The sequence below is a fragment of the Lissotriton vulgaris genome, chromosome 1_1, assembly GCF_964263255.1.
Source record: "Lissotriton vulgaris chromosome 1_1, aLisVul1.2, whole genome shotgun sequence".
Taxonomy (NCBI): Eukaryota; Metazoa; Chordata; class Amphibia; order Caudata; family Salamandridae; genus Lissotriton; species Lissotriton vulgaris.
In genome coordinates, this window is record NC_141685.1 from 1,733,815,365 (window position 1) to 1,733,838,542 (window position 23,178).

General features: G+C 46.8%; 1 protein-coding gene across 3 annotated transcripts in view; it reads right to left on the reverse strand.

The window, feature by feature from the left end:
* NUP107 (nucleoporin 107) overlaps window positions 1-23,178 on the reverse strand; it is a 590,137-nt gene that overhangs the window by 464,459 nt on the left and 102,500 nt on the right. For all 3 annotated transcript variants that reach the window (XM_086919004.1, XM_086919006.1, XM_086919003.1), the window contains exon 7: window positions 18,539-18,666. In XM_086919004.1, coding sequence (XP_086775130.1) covers window positions 18,539-18,666 — 128 coding nt within the window. The remainder of the gene's footprint in view (window positions 1-18,538; window positions 18,667-23,178) is intronic.

Sequence of the window (23,178 nt, forward strand, 5' to 3'; positions counted from 1 at the left end):
CCAGGATTCGTTACAGCCTGTTTATGTATCGTAATAGCTGATGCACTTACAATGCCTGTAGAATGGATTCCGGGAATTGTAGGGGTGTCCTGCTCATGCAGGGGCATCCTCACACTTCTAACCAAGCACCAGAATTGAAATGAAATAATGAAATACCAGTATTTGTAAAGCGCACAGCAACCTCCAAGTGGTGTCCTGGCGCTTCCTACACTCCCCAATTCCGGCGAGGCAACAGTAGAGAATGCTCCTTTTCCAACCTTGCAGCTAAATCCTGAAATGACCTCCCTGTACATCACCGGTGCTGCTCCTGTTTCCTAGAATTCTGGAAAGGACTCAAGACCTGACTGTTCAAATAAACCCAAACACAAGAAGATGATGGACGGAGTGCTGAAACTTTTCAAACACTCACCGCCAGTCAAAGATCTGGTTTGAATCCATCATCATTCTTTAGCTCCCTTCCCCAGCTCAGTTCAGACCCAGCTATAGCCAAATAAGTCTTGACCCTGTGCCTCATGGGAACAGTCCAGCCTGAACTGCCAAGCAAGGTCTTCCCTGAACTGTAAACTAGCACCCTGTTACCGGTTTCAGGGTAACATCCCTCATCAGCCAAGCTAGCTTTAATCCAGTGGCAAAGTGAGCAGGGGACCCACGTATTGGCATACCATGTCAACTTAGGGAGAACAAAGCAAGCACAAGGAGAAGATGGACGGAGTGCTAAAACTTTTCAGACACTCACCCCCCAGTCACAGATCTGGGTTGAATCAGTCATCATTCTATAACTCAATTCGCTACCTCAGTTCAGACCCAGCTATATGCAAATCAGTCCTGACCCTAGGCCACGTGGGAAGAGTCCAGCCCACCTGAAACAGCAAACCCCTCAGTACCTGGATACCATCAGGGGTTAGGTTACGTCCTTATTTCAACGCTGGAGCTCTTTTACCCCAACAATTCCTGGATGAGTAGCCTTAATCAAAATGCCTGTTTTACCCTTTTAAATAGTCTTCACGAATGCTACCATCATTGTATATGAAACTATTTTAAGGACACACAGGGAAGCTTTCCACAATTCATTTGAGGGAATAAGATGCCAAAACTGTCACTAAGCATTTTATACCTGTCTAAATCGGATGGAGGTTAGCTTTGCTTAACCCTTTCCATGCTCATGACGAGCTCAGCTCGTCATGATGCACGGTTGAGCTGTGCTGATGACGAGCTGAGCTCGTCATGATTTATGGCATTTAGCCATTTCCAGCATAGGAAGGGAAAACTGCTAGCAGCCAAGGTGTTAATATATAAAAATGTAGTCTTTTTTTTTTTTAAAGTTTTGCAGCTTACTGTTCTGGACTTTAAAATGAGAACTCTCATAAATATCAGGACAATCTTTTATTTGACATACTCTTCAGGATTACATTCAACTTCTTAAAAATATCTAAATCATTATAAATCACCAATAACAGTATGCAATAAGACCCCTCAATGGTTCCTTTCTTGTTAACTTCACAACAAGATTTCAGGATCTAGTCTTACACTATCAAAGTGTTCTGAATGTGAATGGAACACTAAGATGGCAGTGCTATAGGATTACCATGTACAACAAGTTTTGAGCGGATACCTTGGTAAGTACTTGAGTTGCTTGTAAACAAAATTGAAAATCCTGGTTGTTTTGTGTCTTATACTCAGATAAATCGTTTTTCCCCCAATAAAAGTTTGACTCCATCTCAATAAATGCTTGTGAGAAACTGCCTCTAATGACATGGTTAGATCCCCACTTTTTTCCTGAAAATTGTGCTGTTTCAATTGAAAGTGCACAGGGTATCTGCCAACCGTGTCCCCTGTCCCACACAGCTCCTTCCCTAAAACTGTACCACGACTGGCACAACTTCAGACCCCCTGTAAGTCCCTAGTAAATGGTACCCTGGGTACATAGGGCATTGGGACTGAAAAGGGTCCCGAAGAACCCCTCACCAAGGCCATGCAAACTGCAGCCTGTATGCCTTGATACAGAGAAAAATGACAAAGTCGATAATAGCACACTGCCTGTGTGTCATGTCAAGCAGCACTGCCTAAGGTATAGGTAAGTTACCCCTCTTGCAGGCCTTGCAAGTCCATAGGCAGGGTGCACTATATCTCAGGTGTGGGCATATCTGCATGAGCAATATTTAATTATATCCTTAATGTTGTAAGTGCCAAGGAAGCCATAGAGAGTACATGGGCTGGAAACTCGAGTTCTTCAGCACCATGATAACTTGACTGAACCCAGAAGTGCTGGGTACCAAATAACTCCTCCTAATCAACCCACACTGATGCCAGTGTTGGAGTTATTAAAACATGTACCCAGAAAGCACCTCAGATGAGCCCCCTGAAAACCTCCCAACCCTTGTGTGATTTCTTGACAAACTTTAGGCAGCCTGCCACCAACAGACATGTTTCTGGACCCATAGCGTGAGAGCCCTTGCTGTCCGAGGTCACTAACAAAACCCAACCTGGGTAGAGGTGTCACACCTCCTACCCAAGGCAGTCACAGCGTGCAAGAGGGAAGCCTTAAAGGCCTTGCCACCTTTGTAATGGGACCCCAGCCTCTACTGCTTTCAGCAGATGGCAGCCCCTGGTTTAAACCCCAATGTTAGGCGCGAGAACGGTCAGGAAAACTTAGTGGGAACTTAACCAACACCCCAGGTAAGGGGCCCATTGGTCTAGTATTTGGGTGGCACCCGCAGACCCTGAATTTTAGATTCATGACAACTATGAAGCCCAGACACAGAAGAGCCGCAACAGAAAGAAAGGAGAAGGACCAGTGACTGTCAGCCTGTCTGCTGGCTTTCGCCCTTGCTACAAAAGAGGACTTGTCCTGCAGGCCAAGAGACTTCCAATACCCACGAAGGACTGCCTGCAATAAAGATCAAGAACTTCAGAGGACAGTGGACCTGTTAACAAGAAATCAACCATCAAGGACTTTTGAGCCCAAAGAACGGTGAAACCACACCACCGGACTCACCTCTGCATCAGACACCTCCGGCCAGAGTCCGCGAGGCCCACCGGCCCTAAGAAGGTTCCCTAGCAGTCCTGAGATGAAGTCCTTCCAGGGTTGACCCCAGCTGCGCACCACAATGACACCTGCAACTTCAACCCAAAGACCACCACAACCGTGACCTGCTCCAGTAAGCCTTTTCTGATGTCAAAGGATACCCCTGCACCAGAAGCCCCCGAGCCTTGGGTGCTACACCAACAGTGTCCCTACATCCCAAAGCATCAGTATTTACCAGGGCAGTGTTGGATTTCTTCGCATGGCCTCCATGGCAGAACCTGCTGCAGTTTTATCTCCTCCACTGGTTTGCATTGAGCGTCCAACGTTGTGTTGAAACACTGCACCTGGCCGACCCTGTGCCGCTAAGGGTGTATATTTGGTGAGCCCTGTGGCCCCTCCAGCGCTTGCCTAAACCCCTGGAGATTTACCCCAACACCGCTTATACTTACAAGTAAACAGTGCACCTTCGATCACCCCTAGTCTCCAAGGGGTTAACATTGGGCCCGACTCTTAATTTGACCTCTGTACCTGGCTGCCCCAGAGCCACTGGTGGTGCAGTCTTGGTGCTTTGCCTTATGTTGACCTGAAACCCCGGAGACTGGGTGTGTAAGCCATGTACTTACCTACAAAACTGCATTTTTGTTTTCTAGCCATAGGTTAACAGTGCTGAACTGAAAATTGCACTAAGTGCCCACTTTAAAGTGAAAAATGTAATCACCTTTGAACATAGATCTTGGTGTTAAAATACTCGAAAAAGAAGCACTTTTTTTTTTTAATTGGTGTGGATCTCCTTTTCAGTTGTGCCTCATTTATTAATCACTGTGTGTATAACAAATGTCTGACACTCCGCTGTATTAGACCCAAGTGATTTGGGCTTGCACAGAAGCCCTGTACACTTCAGGGGGAGTCTCTGGACTATTTACACAATATAACCAATTATTGGTATATCCAATACAGAGACAGCTTCCTATAATGCTTTTCTGAAGCATATCATTTTATGCTAAATGGTTCATTTATAGAATACATCTTTTTGTGCACAAAAACCATACGGTTTTAGAAGGCAATCCATGGAAATAGGCAACTGGCTTCCAGCTACATGGTCTTGCCCACACCTAGTTCAGTTTTGAAAATACTTTTTGGGGTTTTGTGAAACTCAGTATTCAGATCCCAAAGATTCTGAAATATCATTACTGGGGTATCTACAGGACCTACCAGAGGGTAATGGTATAGGCGACTGTGGGAAAAAAATTGATTTACATTGCTAGTCTATTAGCTCGAGCTATTTATTTATTTATTTTATTTTGAGAGTTTTATATAGCGCGAACCAGATATTTGCAGATATCAGAGCGCTTTACAGTGCATACAAAACAGGCCATTAGATATGGCGAAATTGTAGGTAATAACTGGGGTGGGGAAGGCATAGGAGTGAGCATAGTAAAACAGTTACATCAATAATGCAAGGGGTACAAATAAGTGAAAGCATAGATCGTCAGGTAAATCAAAAACACAAGTAAAACAAATAATCGAAGGGATCTAACAGGTAATACCGACTGGTGCAGCGACTTTGAACACCGACGTCAATAGCTCAGGTGTATTCAGCCATGAGGATGGCTTTTTCTTTCTTTCTAAAAAAGTGTGATGGATGATATGAGCCTGGTTTCAGGAGAGATCCTGGGTGCCATCCCTGAGAAGGAGCGTTTCTTTATTTTTTTTCTTCCGGAATCTTCGAGGTTTTAGCAGAAGATTGTTTGTGCCTCAAGTGTTTTTAGTGCCGCCAGAGATTGTCAGCTTCTGGGTGAGGTATCCGGGTGAGCTTAGGTGTACAGCCTTGTGTGTCATGCAGGCGATTTTCAGATGTATTCTGGCTTCAAAAGGCAGCCAGTTCAGGGATTTCAAGTCAGGGGAGATATGCAAGTGTTTTTTTGACCCAGTGATGAGCCTCGCTGCAGCGTTTAGAGAAGCTCTTAGGGGTGCAGTAGAAGTTAGAGGGAGACCGCAGAGAGCGATGCTGCCGTATTCTTTTCGGGGAATGACTAGTGCTTGTACTGCAGTTTGGAAGTCTTTGGCAGGGAGGAAGGGTTTAAGTCTCCTCAGGGTATTGATTTGGGAGTTCGCTCCCTTAGTTGCCATGCCGATATGTTGCTGCATGTTGAGATTGGTGTTGAGTGTTATGCCTAAAGATTTTGCTGAGTCCACAATGGTGGGTTGGACATTGAGTGCAGTTAGGTGTTTAAGCCAAAGTTGAGTGGAAGAGATCTTCGTGGGAGGTCAGATCAGAAGGAACTCTGTTTTCAGAGCATTGAGTTTGAGATGATTATCGGCAAGCCAGGATTGTGTGCTTCTGATCGTTGAGTTCAAGAGTACAATGTCTTTGGGGGATTGTAATTTGAGATATAGTTGGGTGTCATCGGCGTACATGTGAAAGAGTACATTAGATGCTTGTAGCAAGGTGGTGAGAGGTCCCATAACTAGGTTGAACAAAGTTGGGGATAGGGAGGATCCTTGGGGGACGCCTAACAATACCGGTATTGGCGCGGACATCAGGTTGTTGCTCTTGAATTTCTGCGACGTGTTGTGAAGGAAGGAAGTGAACCACTTGAGAACAGTCCCAGATAGACCCATTCTTGTGTTTAAAAGTTCGAGTAAATTCTCATGTTTGACGGTGTCGAATGCTGAAGAGAGATCAAGAAGGATGAGGAGGCAGGTATCATTTAGATCTAGGATTTGAAGGGCGTCGTCTATTATGTGAGTCATAGCAGTTTCTGTACTGTGTCCTGCTCGGAAGCCTGATTGATGAGGGTTGAGGAGATCAAACTGATCAATGTGTTTGGTCAATTGTAGTTGTGCGCATTTTTCCAGGAGTTTGGCGAGAGTGGGAATATTGGTAATAGGACGGTAATTGTTTAGATCCGATGGGTCGGCTGTAGGTTTTTTTAGTAGAGGTGTGACTTGTCCAACTTTGAGAGATTCAGGGATGATTCCTTGTTGAAGTGAGCTGTTGATAATTTTAGTCCAGAGTGGAAGGAGCAAAGGGGTGAAGTCTTTGACAGCGTTAGCAGGGAGGGGGTCCGTGAGGTGATTGGAAGGTTTCAAGGTGCTGAGCAGTTTGCCAATTTCCTCTTCAGAGTAGGTGTCAAAGGATGACCATGTAGCATTGTTTTTTAGATCATTGGGTGCTATGCAGTGGGGTTTGCAGTAGAGGTTTGCGTCAATGAGGAGATCACTCTTTATGTTGTCAGTTTTTTGGATAAAGAAAGCAGCGAAGTCTTCACAGGAGGGTGCGTCGCGCCTAGTGCTGAGAGGTTGGGGTTGTTCCTTGGATTGAGTTCTGAATAGCTCAAACAGTTTTCTCGGGCGGTTTTTTGCTTGATCGAGCTGGAGGCTGAAGAAGTCTGATTTTGAGCGCTTTATTTTCCTGAAGTAGGCGTTTCTCTTTTCCTTCAGGGTTTTTAGGTGCAGTGCAGAGGGAGCTGATCTCCAGGTGCGCTCTGCCATTCGCATGGCTCGTCTATCCTCATTGAGACTCCCGTCTTACCATGGATTGGAGATTTTAGCAGAGGCTCTTTTTAGCTGCAAGGGTGCACCCTCATTAATTATTGAAGTCATGGTGTTGAGATAGTGGTCCGTCAAGGATTGGACGTCCGTGGCACCGGTAGGAGGGCGTAGGAGGTCGCAGCTGCTAGGGGGGTAGGGAGTTTGGGTATAGTTTTTTCAGGTCTCTTTTCCATACTTTAGGCTTGGAGGACTGCACCGTGTTGAATTTTCATTGAAGAAAGTGACAATATGATGATCTGACCAGTCACAGAGTTGGATAGACTCAAGTTGGATAGCATCCTCTTTTGAGATGATAAGGTCGAGGATAGAGCCTTTCTCGTGGGTCGGGCTGTTGTATAATTGTTTGAGGTCAAGGGCGTTGAGGAAATTTTTAAGACTATTTACAACCGCATCATTGTGATCGTTCCAGTGGAGGTTGAAGTCACCAAGGTATATTTGGGTGAGCTGTCGTCCGGAATTGGTTGAGATCATATCCATGATTTGTTGGGCGAAGGTGAGGTTGTCCCTGGGTGGGTGGTAGATGCCGTGAAGAGAGCATATCGGTTTGCCCTCACTGATAATATCGAGGCAGATGTATTCACAGGAGGTTGGGGAGGGTAGGGAGGGTGCGGTGATTTTCAGAACAGAGAGGTTGTTCCTGTATATGCATGCGATTCCACCACCTATCTTGCCAGACCTGTCAAGTCTGATGATGTGGTAGTTGGGGGGAACCACAATGTCCATTATAGGGGTAGAAGATTCGGTTAGCCAGGTTTCAGTTAAAATGATTAGGTCAAGGTCCAATGTTAAGATGAGATCAGCGATGGCGGAGGAGTGTCTAGAGGCCGATCTGCAGTTGAGGAGAGTGCATTTGAGACGGGGTGTGTCAAGGGTAGTAGAGGGTACTAGTGAGAGGGGGACTTTCCTAAGGTTATCAGGGATAGAGATTCTGTTTAGTGTGGGGGGTCTACGGGGATTTGAATGTATTGTGGGAATGGATAGGTGTGTGGCGGTTGTGTTGTTTAGGGGAGCTGTGTTGTAGGAGCGGAGGAGGGTGACTGTGTCGAGGTCTGAAAGAGGGTTGCGTGATCGGCGGGGGCGGTTGTTACGATTGAGGATATGGATCGCGGTCAAGTGTGGGGGGTGTAGAGTGGGTGAGTCATCCGGAAGGGTGGGGGGCAAGTTGGGAGGAGGGGTGAGGGGTGTCTGGGGAGTGTACAGAGTCGTTCTTTGAGGGTGTGCATGTCTTCCTTGATGGTGTGAATGTCTTCTTTGAGCTGGAGGAGGGTGGACATAATCTTGTCAAGCGTGGGATAAGCCTTGGTGTCGGGGATGGGCATCAAGGGTGCGTGACTGACCTGAAAATGAGCGTGCGGGTGGGGGGGAGGGTTGGTGTTCGAGTAGGGCTCCATGGTGTCGGTGTACTGGTTGGTGTTAGAGAGGAGGGGGGGTTTTGGAGGGATGGGTGTGGATGATGTAGGGAGGAGGTTGGAGGTGTCGGTGAGGGCGTTTGTGGCAGGTGGAGAGAGCCGGTTATGGGTTGAGTGTAAGTTAGTGGTGATGGGGGAGCAGGTAGGGTAGTGGGGGCTGAGAGTGGGAGGGGAAAAGGGATTGGTGCTGGTCCTGTTGTGGGGAGGGGGAGTTAAGTTAATATATGTGGTGTGCTCTACGCGGTTAGTTAGAGGGTGGTATAATATTGCAGAATTGGAAACCACAACATGTACCACAATTGTAAGAATGTCTTGTGGCAATTATCAAAATAAAGGCAAGAGAAAGCTTTTCTGCCGTAAGGACAGGAAGTACAAAAATTTGAAATGCTCTGTGGTAATATTTTACTATAATGTCAGAAGACATTGCTGTAACAAAAGGTGTGATTTTTTTCAACACAAAGTCATTATTGTCTTCATACAACCTATTGTAAATACACTAACTTATTCAACTTTGTTGCAAACAAAAAAATAAAATGAAGGAATAACGACAATACCATACAATTTCCTCAATGTTTTTGTTGAACATCTACTACAGATTTAGCATACAAAAACAAAGAAAAAGCGCAACGTCTTGAACACATCAAGGATTCAGTTTCCCATTACACTGCGCTGGCAAAGGCCACCTGCCATAATCTAGCGGTTTTACATTTCTGTTGCAGTAGTAGGGCAACCAAAGGGCGTGAAGGGAGCCTAGGAAATATCAGTTCAGCATGTTCAGAAAAATCATTCCAAACAGAGGTAAAGAAAACAGTAACGCACACTGAAAAAAGGACATTTCACTCTAGGTTGAAAGTAACCATCCATCACATGCAGTAATCCATGAGGACCTAGGAGGGTGAGTCATGGGATAGACAGAGGTGACGTGCTGTTCGGGTTTGACATGAGTGCTCAGTCAAAAAGTTGGAGTGTTGTGAGTTGGTAGGTGTGAAACATTAATGTTCCAGTCGCAAAATGTATTGTATGCAAGGCTGCCTAGTGTGGGTGAATTTCCCCTCTGTGCAGGTAATTTTAAGGTATAGAATTTCCATGGCTAGGATTTGCCACATGCATGTGAACCATTAAGCTACTGGAGAGGCATGGTTCCAATGAAGATATACTAGTTTGGGAGCACTCAACATGTTGCTAATTAGGTGCCATTTTGCATGAGTCATGGATTTTAAGAGCATGGGTCGGGCACCTACGATGACTGTCTAGTAGGATTCCAGGAGCGGAAAACCTATTGGTCCATTAATGTGGCTAAGAATTTCTTTCCAAATGGTTGCGATGGTTGTGGAGAATCACCGTATGTGTAAGTAGTTTTCTGGTGGTGCCAGAAAATGGCAGCAGGGGTGAAGAGGTGGGGAAGATAGTAGATAGGTGCACAAGTGTGAGATACCAGCGTGTCATTACTTTGTATGCCGATTCGCGCTGTGATATGAATCTATTTAATCGAGGGACATCTCATCAAAGTTGTTTCCATTGTTTCGTGGTTATGTCTTCATCAACATCTGCATGCCATTGAGTTCGGTAAGAATGTGGGTAGGAAGAGGTGGAATGCCTGGTAGTTGCGAGAGATGAGCCTGAAAGTCCTGTCAAAAGACTAAATTATTGTCTCCAAGGCAGTGAGCTGGCGAGTCGCTCCCTGTGCATTGGAAGGGTGGAGGGCTCAGTGGCAGAGTTGAAGGTACTGTAGCCTAGTAGATGCAGGAAGGCGAAACTCTTTAAAAATTGGTCAAAATTTTAAAAGGATTCACCCTTAAACAGGTACCTAAGAGTGTGGCAGTCCCCCTCGCTCCAATGGCTGAAAGAGTGTGGTTGTAGGGCTGGGGCAAAAGCTGGATTTCGTGTTGGGTGGGAGAAAGTGGTAAGGCCTCGTTTCAAGGTTACTTTGTTCCGTATCTCCAAAACTGTTTTTGTAGGGATTGCGATATAGGCACTCTGCAGTCTCACATGTTTGGGGAGAAACATCAAATCCCAGAGGGGTCGACAAGCCACAGCCCGATCCATTGAAACCAATGCTTGTCGCTTCCCCCATAACCCACTCTCAGATGTAGCGCAGATGGGCTACGCAGTAATATTCAAGGAGGTTGGGGCATCCTAATCCCCAACCCAGTCTCAGGGAAGCACCAAAAATGCGATAGGAAAGTAAGGGTGCTCACCATCCCAGATAAAGGTACGTATATCTCATTTGGGGTGCATAATCTCATCTTGAGGGAATGGGGTGAGCAGGGTTTGGAAGAGATATAGGATGTTGGGCAGGAGAGACATCTTTACCGCGTTTAGACAACACAGCCATGAAACCTAAGTGGCTTCCAGGGGCAAAGCTCTTCCAGGATAGATTTCCGATATTCCGCCAGTTGGCCCTTGTCCATGAAGTTAAAGATGGCGTGAGATTGCGACCAAGGTATTTAATAGAGCGAGGGGCCCACTCAAAGGGCGTGGAGGACTGTAGTGCAGGTAGGTCAGCGGAAATAATGGTTGGGCTTAGTGATTGGGAGATAGACATATTGATTTTGAAATCTGAAATCTCTAAAAATGCACTCAAAGTCGGTACTTGTGCCGGAAGAGACGACTCTAGCTGGGTAAGGGTCAGTACAAGATCATATGCGTACGAGGAACTTTAGTGAGTGCGCCCCCTTGAATGGTATGCTCACAATATCTTCTGTTTGTCGAACGGTAAGCGCCAAGGGCTCTACGGAGCGGAAATAGGAGGGGTGAGAAGGGATAACCCTTCCTGGTGCCCTATTTGGGTGGATGGTTTGGGGCAGGCCTCCGCTCATACTGTTTCTAGCACTGGGAGAAGTATAAGAGGCCATCATTCTAGTGATCATCATAAGGGCTAGACCTATCCTAGGAAGGACTGCTTTCAAATAGGGCCAGCTGACCCTATTGAATGCCTTTCCTGTATTAAGCGAGACATTCAAAGAAGGGATAGCATAACAATGTGATTTCTCCACTAGATGAGCCTGGTGGCATACGTTGTCTGCCCTCTGTCTTATGTATAAAGCAGACTTGATCAGCATCTAGAAGACCTGGGAGGTAGGGTTCCAACCTATTTGCTAGGATTTTAGTATACAGTTTTGCGTCCTTGTATAAAAGCGCAATGGGATGGTAAGAGGAGCACAGGGAAGGGTTCTGGTCTGCTTTTGGGATCAACGTAATCTCTGCTTCAGACATAATGGTGGTGAGACCTGAGTGGCTGTGAAGGTGTTAAACAGAGCTAACAAGTGCTCTTGTAGTTTGGGAAGAAGTTTACGATAAAAGACCACCGGGACCCGGGTTGTTGAAAAGGGGGAGGCTCTTCAGGATGCTTTGGAGCTCCACCACGGAAATATGTGCTTCAAGCAACTCGTAGTTTAGTTGGTCTTTGGGGAAACTCAACACAGCCAGGAGATATGGGGAGGGAGATCACCCTGGGAAAACCCTAGCAGCCACACTTAGGCCCAATGTACCTCAGCATATATCACTGAACTCAGATGAAAAACTGCAGACCTATAAGGGGGTCAGAGCAAATACTCTACTACATTTCCAAATTTTATTCTGGGCTATACTCTTCCACTGCCCCAGACGTGACGGCTGATCTGCAAACATATTTGGACTCACTAGAATTATTATGGTTGGGCAAAACACACAGGGACTATCTAGATGAACCTTACATTGTAGATGCTATTATACAGGTCATTAATAGTCTCCCTAAAGACAAAGCCCCTGATCTAGAGGGATTTGACTACATCTTTTTATGAAACATATGACACTCTACTAGCTCCACATCTACTAGGAGTCTCTAGAATCTGGTCGTCTCCCACCAACTATGCGCAAGGCAGTAATAATGACACTCTTTAAACCTGGGAAACACCTGACGAACAGTAACTCCTACTGCCCGCTGTCACTTATAAACGTGGATAACAAGATATATGCCAAACTAATAGCTCTAAGACTGTAGCCCCTCCTTCCCCTCATAGCAAGACAAGACCAATCAGGCTTTATACCTGGCAGGTCAAAGGCGAATAATCCGAGAACCTTTTTCGCTCTGCTTCATTATCTCAGCCCCCAAACGCCAGCAGTGGCAGCACTACTAGATGCAACTAAAGCATTTGACTCCCTCAAATGGATGTATCTGTTTGCCATACTGGCTAGATTGGGTATTAACCCTGGTTTCATAAAACAAATCGGGCTCCTGTGTTCTGAACCAACCGCCAGACTACGAGTAAATGGTCTCCTGTCCGAAAGCTTCCCTATCACACGGGGTACGTAGCAAGGGTGACCGCTATCCCCACCCCTTTTTGTTATAGCTATGGAGCACTAGGCCACACGTGTCCGACAAGATCACGCCTCTAGAGGTGTGGGATTTACATCTAGGGGCCTGATAGTCTTGCGATATGCGGACGACGTGACGCTATATATTAGCAACCCAGTAGAAAATACACTCCCTATACTTTGCAAAATGACCAGGTTTGGACGTCTTTCGGGGGTCCAAATTAATTGGTCCAAGTCAACAATGTTCCCCTTGACAGACTGGACAGCACCCTTCCCATTTGACTACCCTCTAAAATGGGCTGATGGTCCAGTTAAGTACTTGGGAGTTTGGCGGAGTCGTGATGTGCAGGAACTCTGGGATATGAACTACGGACGCACGATGAGTTGGGTTGAAGGGAAGATTAACACCTATTCTCGTCTGCCGTGGTCATTGGCAGGTAGAACTGCTATCGCCAAGATGATAGTGCTACCTAAACTATTATATCTATTCGTCAATCTTCCCCCTTCCTCAATCATTCCCTAAAGCGGCAAGATCCCTGATGATTAAACTGGTCTGGGCTGGGAAGCAGGCAAGGATTTCTTGGTAACTACTCACACTGCCACTTAAATAAGGAGGGTTAAGCACACCAGATATTCCCCTATATGCCCTCTGCGCTCAAGCCCAGTTCTTCAGTTTTTGGATACACCCTACTCCACTTCAGCCGCTTGTAGCAATAGAACAGGATGGAGCGGCCCCTACCCCACTGAACGTGACAATATTTGCCAAATTTAAGAGACCCAGTAATGAAATAGACACTACTGAGATGCAGCGGTGGGCATGGGATGGGCTTCGCACAAAAGCAAAGCACGAGTTGATATATGCTCCATCTTCCTCACTGGCCCATAATCCCCAAATACCGGCATTGGCTGATCACGGCAAGGTGTTAAGAGCTGGGAAACTTAGCATGATAACATTCGCTGATTTATATCCCAATAATACCTTTGTTTTCCCCATCCTGTGATGGCAGAGAGACAAGTTACACTTTTCTGACTTGCTGTTATAGTATCACATAGGGGCGACCTGTCGCCAGATAAATAGCTCCTACCCTGCTCCTCCACCACTTTAACAGCCCTAGAGTAAACCTTAAGTAATGCATCCCCGCTCAGGCTGATTACACGTTTATATAATACAATGCGACATATCCCGATCAAGCAGCCAAAGGCCCTAGCTGGTTGAAATGAAGAGTTACCTACACCTTTGACCAAGGAGCAATGGAGGTTCTGCTGTGGACAGCTAGAGACGTTAGCCCCGAACTATAAACTCCGCCTGATCCATTTTAGGTTTTGCCATAGTTATTATAGGACGACCACTTAGCTTCACCGTATGGGAATTTGTGATGGCACGGGCTGCTGGAGATGCCGCTCAGCTCAAGCTTCTTTCCTTCACTTGGCTTGGCACTGCCCCCCCCATTGCACAATATTGGTTAGAAATATTTGATTTAGTTAGTAAAATACTCGAGGTACTGATGGAGCCATCACCACTTCTGGGACTCCTGGGCTACATGAAAGATGCCCCAATAGAAATCAGACGCCTGTTCGCTACGTTGCTTTTATTGGCTAAGAGACATGTGGCTATGCATTAGGGGAGGCCAGGGGTCCCAAACGTTAAGACTTGGATTATAGATGGAACATACTGTCAAGAGCAACTAAACACCTTCTGGGAGCTGATGGCGGAGGCTTCTAAGCAATGCAACATCTGTGGTCCCTTTCAGACAAGGCTCAGTTCACAAGTACCGGAGAATGAGGTATCACCTGTACCTCTTGGGTTAAATATTAATAGTACATGACAATCTTGAAGATGTGTGCGGTCAAGTGTGTTGTGCAGATAAGATAGTTGTGCTATTTACGTCTAAGTGGGTCTCAACTGAGTGACACAATCTTTCCTCCCTTTGTTTATGTGGTCACTTATATTACATCTGCAATAATGAAATGGCTTGCTACTCTATGTGACTTTCATGTGCTGCATGGTTTCCCTTGCACCGTTCTTTTTCTCATTTCCTTTTTTTGGCTCTTCTTTCGCTTTCTCTTTTGGCATTCATGATTATGTAATGTGATATAACTGATGATACGATGCCTGCATCAATATGCTGGTTCTGTTTTTTGTATGTACCATATTTAAATGCTTTTTAAATAGTTGGTCAAGTATGTTCCACCTGCAGCCCGCAAGGTAGATGCCAATGGCATCCTGAGGGAGGTCTTCACCTTCAAAAAGTTTTTGATAGAAGTCATGGAATGCCTGTTTAGCCACTTCTGAAGTTGCCCAGGTGCCATTCACAATCTAGAGCCTCGGCAGACCCCTCCATCATGAGCAACTATAGCCCAATCTCCCTTCTTCCCTTTCTTAGCAAAGTTCTAGAATCGCACGTCACTCAGATTCTCAGTTCTTTTGTGGAAGACTCTGGTGTCCTGGACCCCCAGCAGGCTGGATTTAGACCCGCGCACTCAACAGAAGCCGTCATTCTTTCTGTCATGGAGGAATTGCGCAGGGGAGCGGACGGAAACATCTGCCAGGCTCTGGTCCTCCTGGATCTGTTGGCCGCCTTCGACACGGTCGACCATGACATCTTGGTCGACCGTGTCAGGGAGGCTGGCATCCAGGATACCGCCCTGGACTGGGTCCGCTCCTTTCTGACTCAACGCCATCAAGCCGTCAGACTATCCCAGTTCTCTGCTTCCCAGGTCAAACTTACCTGTGGTGTCCCGCAGGGTTCTTCCCTGTCCCCCCTCCTTTTTAATTTGTATCTTTCCCCACTTATCCGTGCCCTCCGGCAGTTCAATGTCACAGCGTTCAACTACGCTGATGACATACAACTAATTTTCAACATTGATTCCTCTGCTGATTCCATTTCTACTTTCCAAAACACCCTCTGCTTTATCAGCAATTGGATGAGCTCAAACCATCTGAAGCTCAACCCCGACAAGACCGAGCTGGTTCTTGTCGGGGGCCCTTCCAACCCCTGGGACTCCTTCTGGCCGGTCAGCCTCAGCAGCCCACCCCGCCCTGTCAACTGTGCCAAAAGTCTGGGAGTCGTCATCAGCAGCGACCTTTCTATGACGCCCCAGATCAGCGCGGTAGTCTCCTCCAGCCATTTTCAATTAAGGAAAATCTCCCGGCTACTTACTTTCGAGGCCCTTACCCTAGCCTTGCTAGCGTTAGTAATATCGAGGCTTGACTATGCCAACGCGCTCTATGTTGGCATTCCAGCCTACCAGCTTAGGCGGCTTCAACTCATTCAGAATCAGGCTGCCCGCCTGACACACTCTCTCCCAAGAGATCAACATGTTCGCCCCCTCCTGAAGAGCCTCCATTGGCTCCCGGTGGCCGCCCGCTGCAGGTTCAAGCTGGGCTGCATCATTTTCAAAGCCCTTGCCGGTCAGGGCCCCCACTTCATCTCTTCCCTCCTTTAACCCTATGTTCACCCTCGCACTCTCCGGTCTTCCCAACTGGCCCTGTTATCCACTCCCAGATATAAGAGGAAGAAACATGGCGGGCTTAAGTTCTCCTATCTGGCCCCCACTTTTTGGAATTCCCTCCCTCTGCCCCTCAGACTGTCCACTCCGTACCCCAAATTCAGATCTTCTCTCAAAACTTTTCTTTTTACCGAATCTTACCAATAAAACGTCCTCTGTTGCTTCTTCATCTGCTCTCTTCATTATGGCGCCAAGAAACCTAATGGTGTTAGCTGCGCCTTACAAATTTCTTTAACATAACATAACATAACAGGGATGTGGGTGCAGGTTCGTTGTTGTCTAAGCTTTCGCAGCAAGAAGTTTCCCACATTAAAACATCCTTAATAATATTTGTGTTCGAGTGTAAGCAAGGAGTGCTCCGCTATGTTAGTGCGATGAGTAAGTAGCTGGCCCCTTAAAGCCAAATGCCATTCATTGCGCTGAGACGGGACAGAATGATCAAGAAATTCCAGTTCCTTGATGTCTGCTTTCAGGCCTGTCTCAGCCAGTTTGCATCCCGTGTCCGGGCAATAGATATAGTAGTAATTACTCCTCTAATTGTGGGCCTGAACCCGTCCCATAGTGTATGTGCCGAGATGTCGGGGTGTGTGTTGAGCTAAAAGGAGTTTGTTATTGGTTTTCGGACATCCTCAGCATCTAGTGGCTCGCATAGTATTTGTAAGGGAAGGCTCCATTGCGGGTACAACTATGTGGTCTAGACCAAGATAATTCTAGGTGCGCATGGTCGGAAATATAAACATCCAATATGAGAATTGTGTCCAGGTCACGCAGTAGGGAGTGGGTGAGAAAGAGGTAATCAATATGCAAGTATGACTGGTGGACACGGGAGAACAATGAGAAATCCAGAGTGTCTAGATGGTGGTACCGTCATGCATCAACCAGCCCATGTTGGTGATGTCACGTTTGAGAGCCGTCGACATAGCACCAGTTCCCTGGAAGGAGGAGGTGCTACGGTCTAGGTCAGGGTCCCAGACCGGACTGAACCCCCCCTCTCCCACCCCACCCCGCAATCATCACATCCCACGACAAGTGATCTTTAAGCAAGCCCCTGAGATAAGAATCTTGGGCCTGGTTGGGAGCGTAGACGTTTAAAAGAATAAAGGTTTGTGAGCCACGTTGAACCAGTAGCTTGAAGAAACAACCTTCTCTATCCCATACCACACTCAATATCGTAGATCAGAAGGTAGCCTTAAATAGTATCACCACTTCAGCTGTCGTAGTGGGGGTATAGGCCCAGTGGCGGTTGGGGTACACAGGCTGTGCCATGCGGGGAGTGGCGTGTCGGAGGAGGTGGGTTTCTTTCAGAAAAATATCAGCACTCTGCTGGATGAGATTCTCTCGTTTGGCAGGTTGAGCACGCACACATTGAGGGTGCGGAGTTTAACACCAGTAACCCCTAAATGTTTTTGAGCTTAGCCTGAGCAAAAGATATTAAATATTTGAAAACTAAGAAAGATGGCAAAATATATGTACTATATAGTGCACTTTCCTTTGGTCTGGACTTGGGAAGATTCTTCATTGACAGGGGATCTCAGCTTCTAGTCTCACAGTGAGATGCCACTAAAGACGGAAAGACTGAATTTGTCTCATGTCATATTAATGATCTGTGGAGTTGCAACAGTGCTAAAATACTGAAAATGTTAAAGTCTTTAAAAACAGTACTGATTTAGTATTTAACACATTTTTACATGCTGCAATTTTTAAGTAAAATAAAAGTGCCAGAAATTCATGTTTTTTCGTTAGAGGCTTGAGAAAAACTATTAGAAGCAATTAAATGGGAAAGCTGTTGTCAATTTTAGTTCTCACAAAAAAATGTTCTGATGGACTTATTGACTCACTGTGGTTACTGTCATGCAAAACAATTTGCACACACTACGTAAGGTAGTTATCCATTTTAATAAATGGTTATGGTTTCTACGGAATGTGCAAATTACCTTAAAAGATTTTTGCAGATATTAAACATCTTTAAAAACGAGCAATATCACTGCACATACATGCTTTCATCAGTAGAAATTTACTGAACTATACCAGGATTGCAACAAAAAGAAAGCAACAAAGCAGTCAAAGGTTTCATTTTAGAGGCACAATCCACTCAGGATGCTGAAATGTACCCCCCCCCCCCCAGTACACTCCCCCACCCCCTGCCAGATGACCAAAACCGATTACAGTCATCCACACAAAACCTTTTTACTAGATGAATATCTCAGGTTGTGAGGGATTTCACTGTTAAAATGTATTGGGCAGCACACATTTAATCCTGTAAGCTCGGGTAAAATGTAAATGTAAATGTATAGGCATTTATATAGCGCACTACCTACCCGGAGGGTCCCAAGGCGCTTCGACCGCTGCGAAACCCTTCCTGGCTTCCCTGAGAGATGGTCCCTTAATGGGTATCTCCAGGGTGAGACCAGGCATCCCCGGCGGTCTGGTGGGGCCGTTAGTGAAGATGAGGCAAGCTAATGCCCAGAGTTGCCGAGTGTGATCGCTGATCAGAGTGGGCACCGAGGCGAGAGAATTATCGAGCCCGCTGACCCTGGTCCATGAACCTGCCGCGCCGGGAATCGAACCCTGGTCCCGGGCCGTCCTCTGCTCTCGGGTATGCCGCCTCTAACCAGTGAGCCACACTACCTCACGGGTACAGGCTGAAAATGTGCCACCTGCTCCTATTTCCCTCCCAAACAAGTTTCTATTGCAGCAGTTCTGAAATCTCTAACACACAATCAAAGTGCACACCCCTACTCACTTGTAAAGTGATGCCAGCAGCCTCCACGTCACCATCTCTTGCTGAAGCAGCCACAGAATGCTGGCAGTTTTTGAGAACTTCAGATGTGCAGAAGGTACGCGTTTCACAATTTTTTCCAGAATCTTTACCTGGTAAGACATTGACAGGTTACTTACATTAGGCTATCCATCAAGCAAGTGCTAAAAGATTTTTTTAACTACATCCTCTTATTAAAAGGAACACTTTTGAAAATAGTATGAACAGTACACAGTAAAGCTATAAAAACCTTGCCTGTACCAGACCCAAATGACACTTTCCAAATTATCTTTCCATAAGAGAAACACTGCCACTCCTTAACTTGGCCATGAGAACATGTCCCAGGCCAAGGGGACTGGGTTGGCGGAGCAATGATGGGAGAGAGCAGTGGGGGAGCAATGAAGGGAGGGGGCAGGAGGAGAGCAAGGGAAAAAGCATTGTAAAACCAAAAAAGCAGGCCATCTCACAGTTAAACAAAGGAGGTAACCCCTAGAAGCACCTACATCAAGAATAGTTAACATAACAAACAAAACAGCGTTCCAGATAGTCACAACTCTCTAATGCTCATGAAAGGACCTAAGAAAGTCACAAGGCCTCAGATTTTGAAAAGGAAAAACTAATCTCTCATGATTTACCCACATGTTCACTTGGAGCCAGTCCTTCACCATCTAGTGTTTTCTGAACTTCTGGAGCGCTTGCAAGTCTGACCTCTATGCGGCCGCATGGTAAATCAGTTGACTGTTTCCACAAAACGTGGATATTTGTCTATTATTAAACATGCCACAAGCTGTGGGTGATGCATCTATTTCTCATGGGAACTAGCACATTATAAACCATACATGGTTGTCTTTGTGTTTACAGTTTAGTGCAGACAGAATATGACCAGGTTCTTCTCCCTCTCTCTCCCTTAGTGTATGACATATTGAGGAGCTTCATTGGCTCCAAGAGATTCAAGAAATTATCCTTAACAAAAACTTCTTTAAAGAAAAAGGAAACACCTTTTTCCGATGAAAGCTACAATCTAGCTAGACTGCCATTATTTAGAATTGAAAATGGCAGAAGGATCATCATTTGACAACGTCATAATCTCATCAATTTTAGCAGCACCCTCTCTTATCTTTTCACAACCATAACACAAGCAACCTGCTGGCATAGCGCCCAGCTGACCACCTTCATCGGAGAGAACTCCATCCTCGACCTCTCCCAGTCTGGATTCCGCAACCACCACAGCACCGAGACTGCCCTCCTCGCAGCCACGGATGACATCTGTATGCTACTCAACCAGGGACACACCGCGGCCCTCATCCTCCTGGACCTCTCTGCAGCCTTCAACACCATCTCTCATCGCACCCTTAAAGCCAGGCTTCACGACTCAGGGATACAAGGAACGGCCCTCGACTGGATCTGATCCTTTCTCCCCGGCAGAACCCAGAGGATCAGACTCCCACCCTTCCTCTCCGAACCCACCAATATCAACTGCGGAGTTACCCTAAGGCTCTTCACTCAGCCCCAGGCTCTTAAACTTCTATATGTCCCCCCTCACCGCCATCGTCAGACAGCATGGGCTTAGCATTGTATCCTACGCCGACAACACCCAGCTCATTCTCTCACTCACGAAGTATCCCGAAGACAACCGGAAGGAATGAAGAACGTGGCAGCCTGGATGAAAAACAGCTGCCTGAAGCTCAACTCAGAGAAGACAGAGGTCCTCATCCTCAGATCCTGCAACTCTGCCTGGGACAAAACCTGGTGGCCCTCTGCCCTCGGGAACCCACCCACTCACACGGACCACGCAAGCAACCTCGGTATCATCCTCGACTTCTCCCTCTCCATGAACCGCCAGATCAACGCAGTCGCCTCCACCCGCTTCTACTGCCTGCGCATCCTCCGCAAAACCTTCAAGTGGATCCCCCCCCCATCTTCAGAAAGACAGTCACACACGCACTCATAACCAGCAGACTGGACTACGGCAACGCCATGTACGCAGGAATCAACAAGACCCTACTGCACAGACTCCAGACCATCCAGAATGCTTCGGCCAGACTCGTCCTCGGAACGCTGTGTCACGAACACATGACCAAACTGCTCACCCACACCTATAAATCCCTCTAAAACATCGGACCGAAATACCTCAATGAGAGAGTATCCATCCACGTACCCAAGAGGGACCTCCGCTCCACTGACCTTCTGGAGTTTACTACCCTTGCCCTTGTGGTCTCCTTAAAGATGTCTCCAGCGTGTTTCAGGACACCTTTTAACATGGGTAGAGTCTTGACAGTTCTCTCTGAGGTTGAGAAGGTGTCAAACAAAAAGTCCTCTTCAATAGGGTCAGCATGGAGCTGGACATCATGATTTTTTGCTGCCCTTTCAATAAGTGCATTAAACGCAGCCGTGTCTTCTGTAGGTGAGGTTTTAATAGCATAGACATGACTGTCCGGGGTAGTTTGTGGATCCCCTGGGTCAACAGCATTTGTCCAGGGTTCAGTGTGATCTTCTGGATCAGTGTCTACAGGATAACTGTAATCCTCATTGTCAACATCCCCTACATCCACATCTGAATGTGTGGGTGAAATAGGAGCAGGGTCTTGTCCATATGGTTGTAGAGGTTCAAAAAGAAGAGGTGACTAAGCAGAATCCCTCTTTTTCTTTAATGGAATTTTATATGACTCCATAGGCTGGTCTGGGGCGATCTTTCGCTTGAAAATGGAAAGTCTACCAGTCTCAGCGTCGATGAGTTGCCTCGACTGATCTTCCTGCAGAGTCTGTCGATGCTTGGTGGCCCCTTCTGTAGTCGTAGGCTTTGGCCCCATGGACACCTTTTTGGCCGCTTCGACGCCCGTCTTAGGGGCGAACGCCTTAGGTACCACTGTCGGCGGCAGTGTGAACTTAATCGGTGCCGACGACTTCGGAGGTTTACGGACTAGCTTCGGGGGTGTAGTGGCCTTCGGTCCGACAGCAATAGCCTTCTCTTTAATGCGTTGCAGCGAGTCCGACACCTGCTTCAAAAAAGAGGCGGATGGCTGTGTTGACTCGACGGGGTCTTTAGAGCCACTGCTAGTCGTGGACTCGAGGTCTTTACTGCCCTTAGCCTTGTCGAGTCGACGGTTAGGATCGAGAACGTTCTGAGTTTCGAGTCCCTTGTTTGTGTCTACGGCCTTCGGCGCCGACTTCTTCGGGTCGATGTCCTTGACCATTTTCTTCGGTGCCCCGGCCTTCGGCTCGACACCCTTTAGCGACCTCCCTGGGTCGATAATACTCTTCTGTTTCGTCAGTGCCGATGGTTCAGAAGCCTTCGATCCGACCAAAGTAATACATACTTTCGGTTTCGATTTCGTTGGTTTCAGTTATGTAGACACCGATGCTTTTGGTTTCGATTTCGAATCGTTCAACCGATGGCTCGTTGGAAATGTTTGTAGCCGGGCCTTGAGGCGAGGCTGTAGAACTATGCGTTTGATCTCGGGTAAGGCCATGTGGCGATCCCTCGACCTGAGCCTTATAGAGTGTTTTAGTCTCGGCCCCCGTACCAACGGTTGGGCCTAGCTCCTCGCTCGCGCTATCTTCCACGGCCCCAAAGGCCTCATCGTCGTCTCCTACCTCGTCGACGACGTCTTCATTATCGACCATTTCCACATCTGCGTCGTAACTGGGGTCGATCTCCGATGCAGGATCAGACAGGTTCTCTTGAACTTCCTGCTCGACTCCCTCATCTTCCTCGGCATCGAAGATGTTCACTGGGTCAGGTGCCGTCTGCTAGGCCTCCTTTCGCTCTGCGCGTCGAAGGCGAATAGTCTTCTTGGAGCGGAACCGAGAACCAGCCATACAACTGGCTTCATCGTGATCTGGAGACAGGCACTTGTTGCACACCGGGTGGACATCGATGTGAGGATACTTGGAGTTGCAAACGGGACATCTCTTGAACGGGCTCCGTTCCATAATGGATCGTCGATAAGGCCTCTGGCGTCGACCGGGCCTTCAGTGCTGAAAAGCCATGCGGCTCTTCTTGACGTCCGGCTCGAGGATAGAGCTGGAACAAGTACTGGGCACCGATCGCAAAGACAATACCGACGATAACTAAAGGCCTTTTGGCCAAATTTTAAAGTTTTTTATCGATTCCGAACTGGAGTTAACAAATATACATCCGAACCCAATGGCGGAAAAAAACAATCTGAGGATGGAGAGGATGCCCATGCGCACTGTAGTCCAGCAGAGGAGCCACCTATCTCGTGATTCTTCGAGACTCTTCCAGGACAACAATGTGCAATCATCCGGACCCAACACTAGGCGGCGATCTATGCACAGATATGAATTCAGCAGCCCACATGCCTCGAACTGATTCAATCCCATTTCAATCTTTATTTCGATCTACATGGATCATAAAAGATATACATAGTTTAAAATCAGCTGCATTCAGTATCTAATAAGAAAAAAAACCTTGCGGTGAACATTTTAAAAGAATAACAATGCATTCAATAAAAATCGACTGCATTTAATTTTTTACGGATCAGTAATTGACTTAATGAAACAAGTGCGGATATGCCACATCGCGGTTAGGAATTTTGCTACAGCAAACACAATCGGAGGTGATAAATTAGTCTTTAAGATTCTGTACGCTGAGAGATGATCAC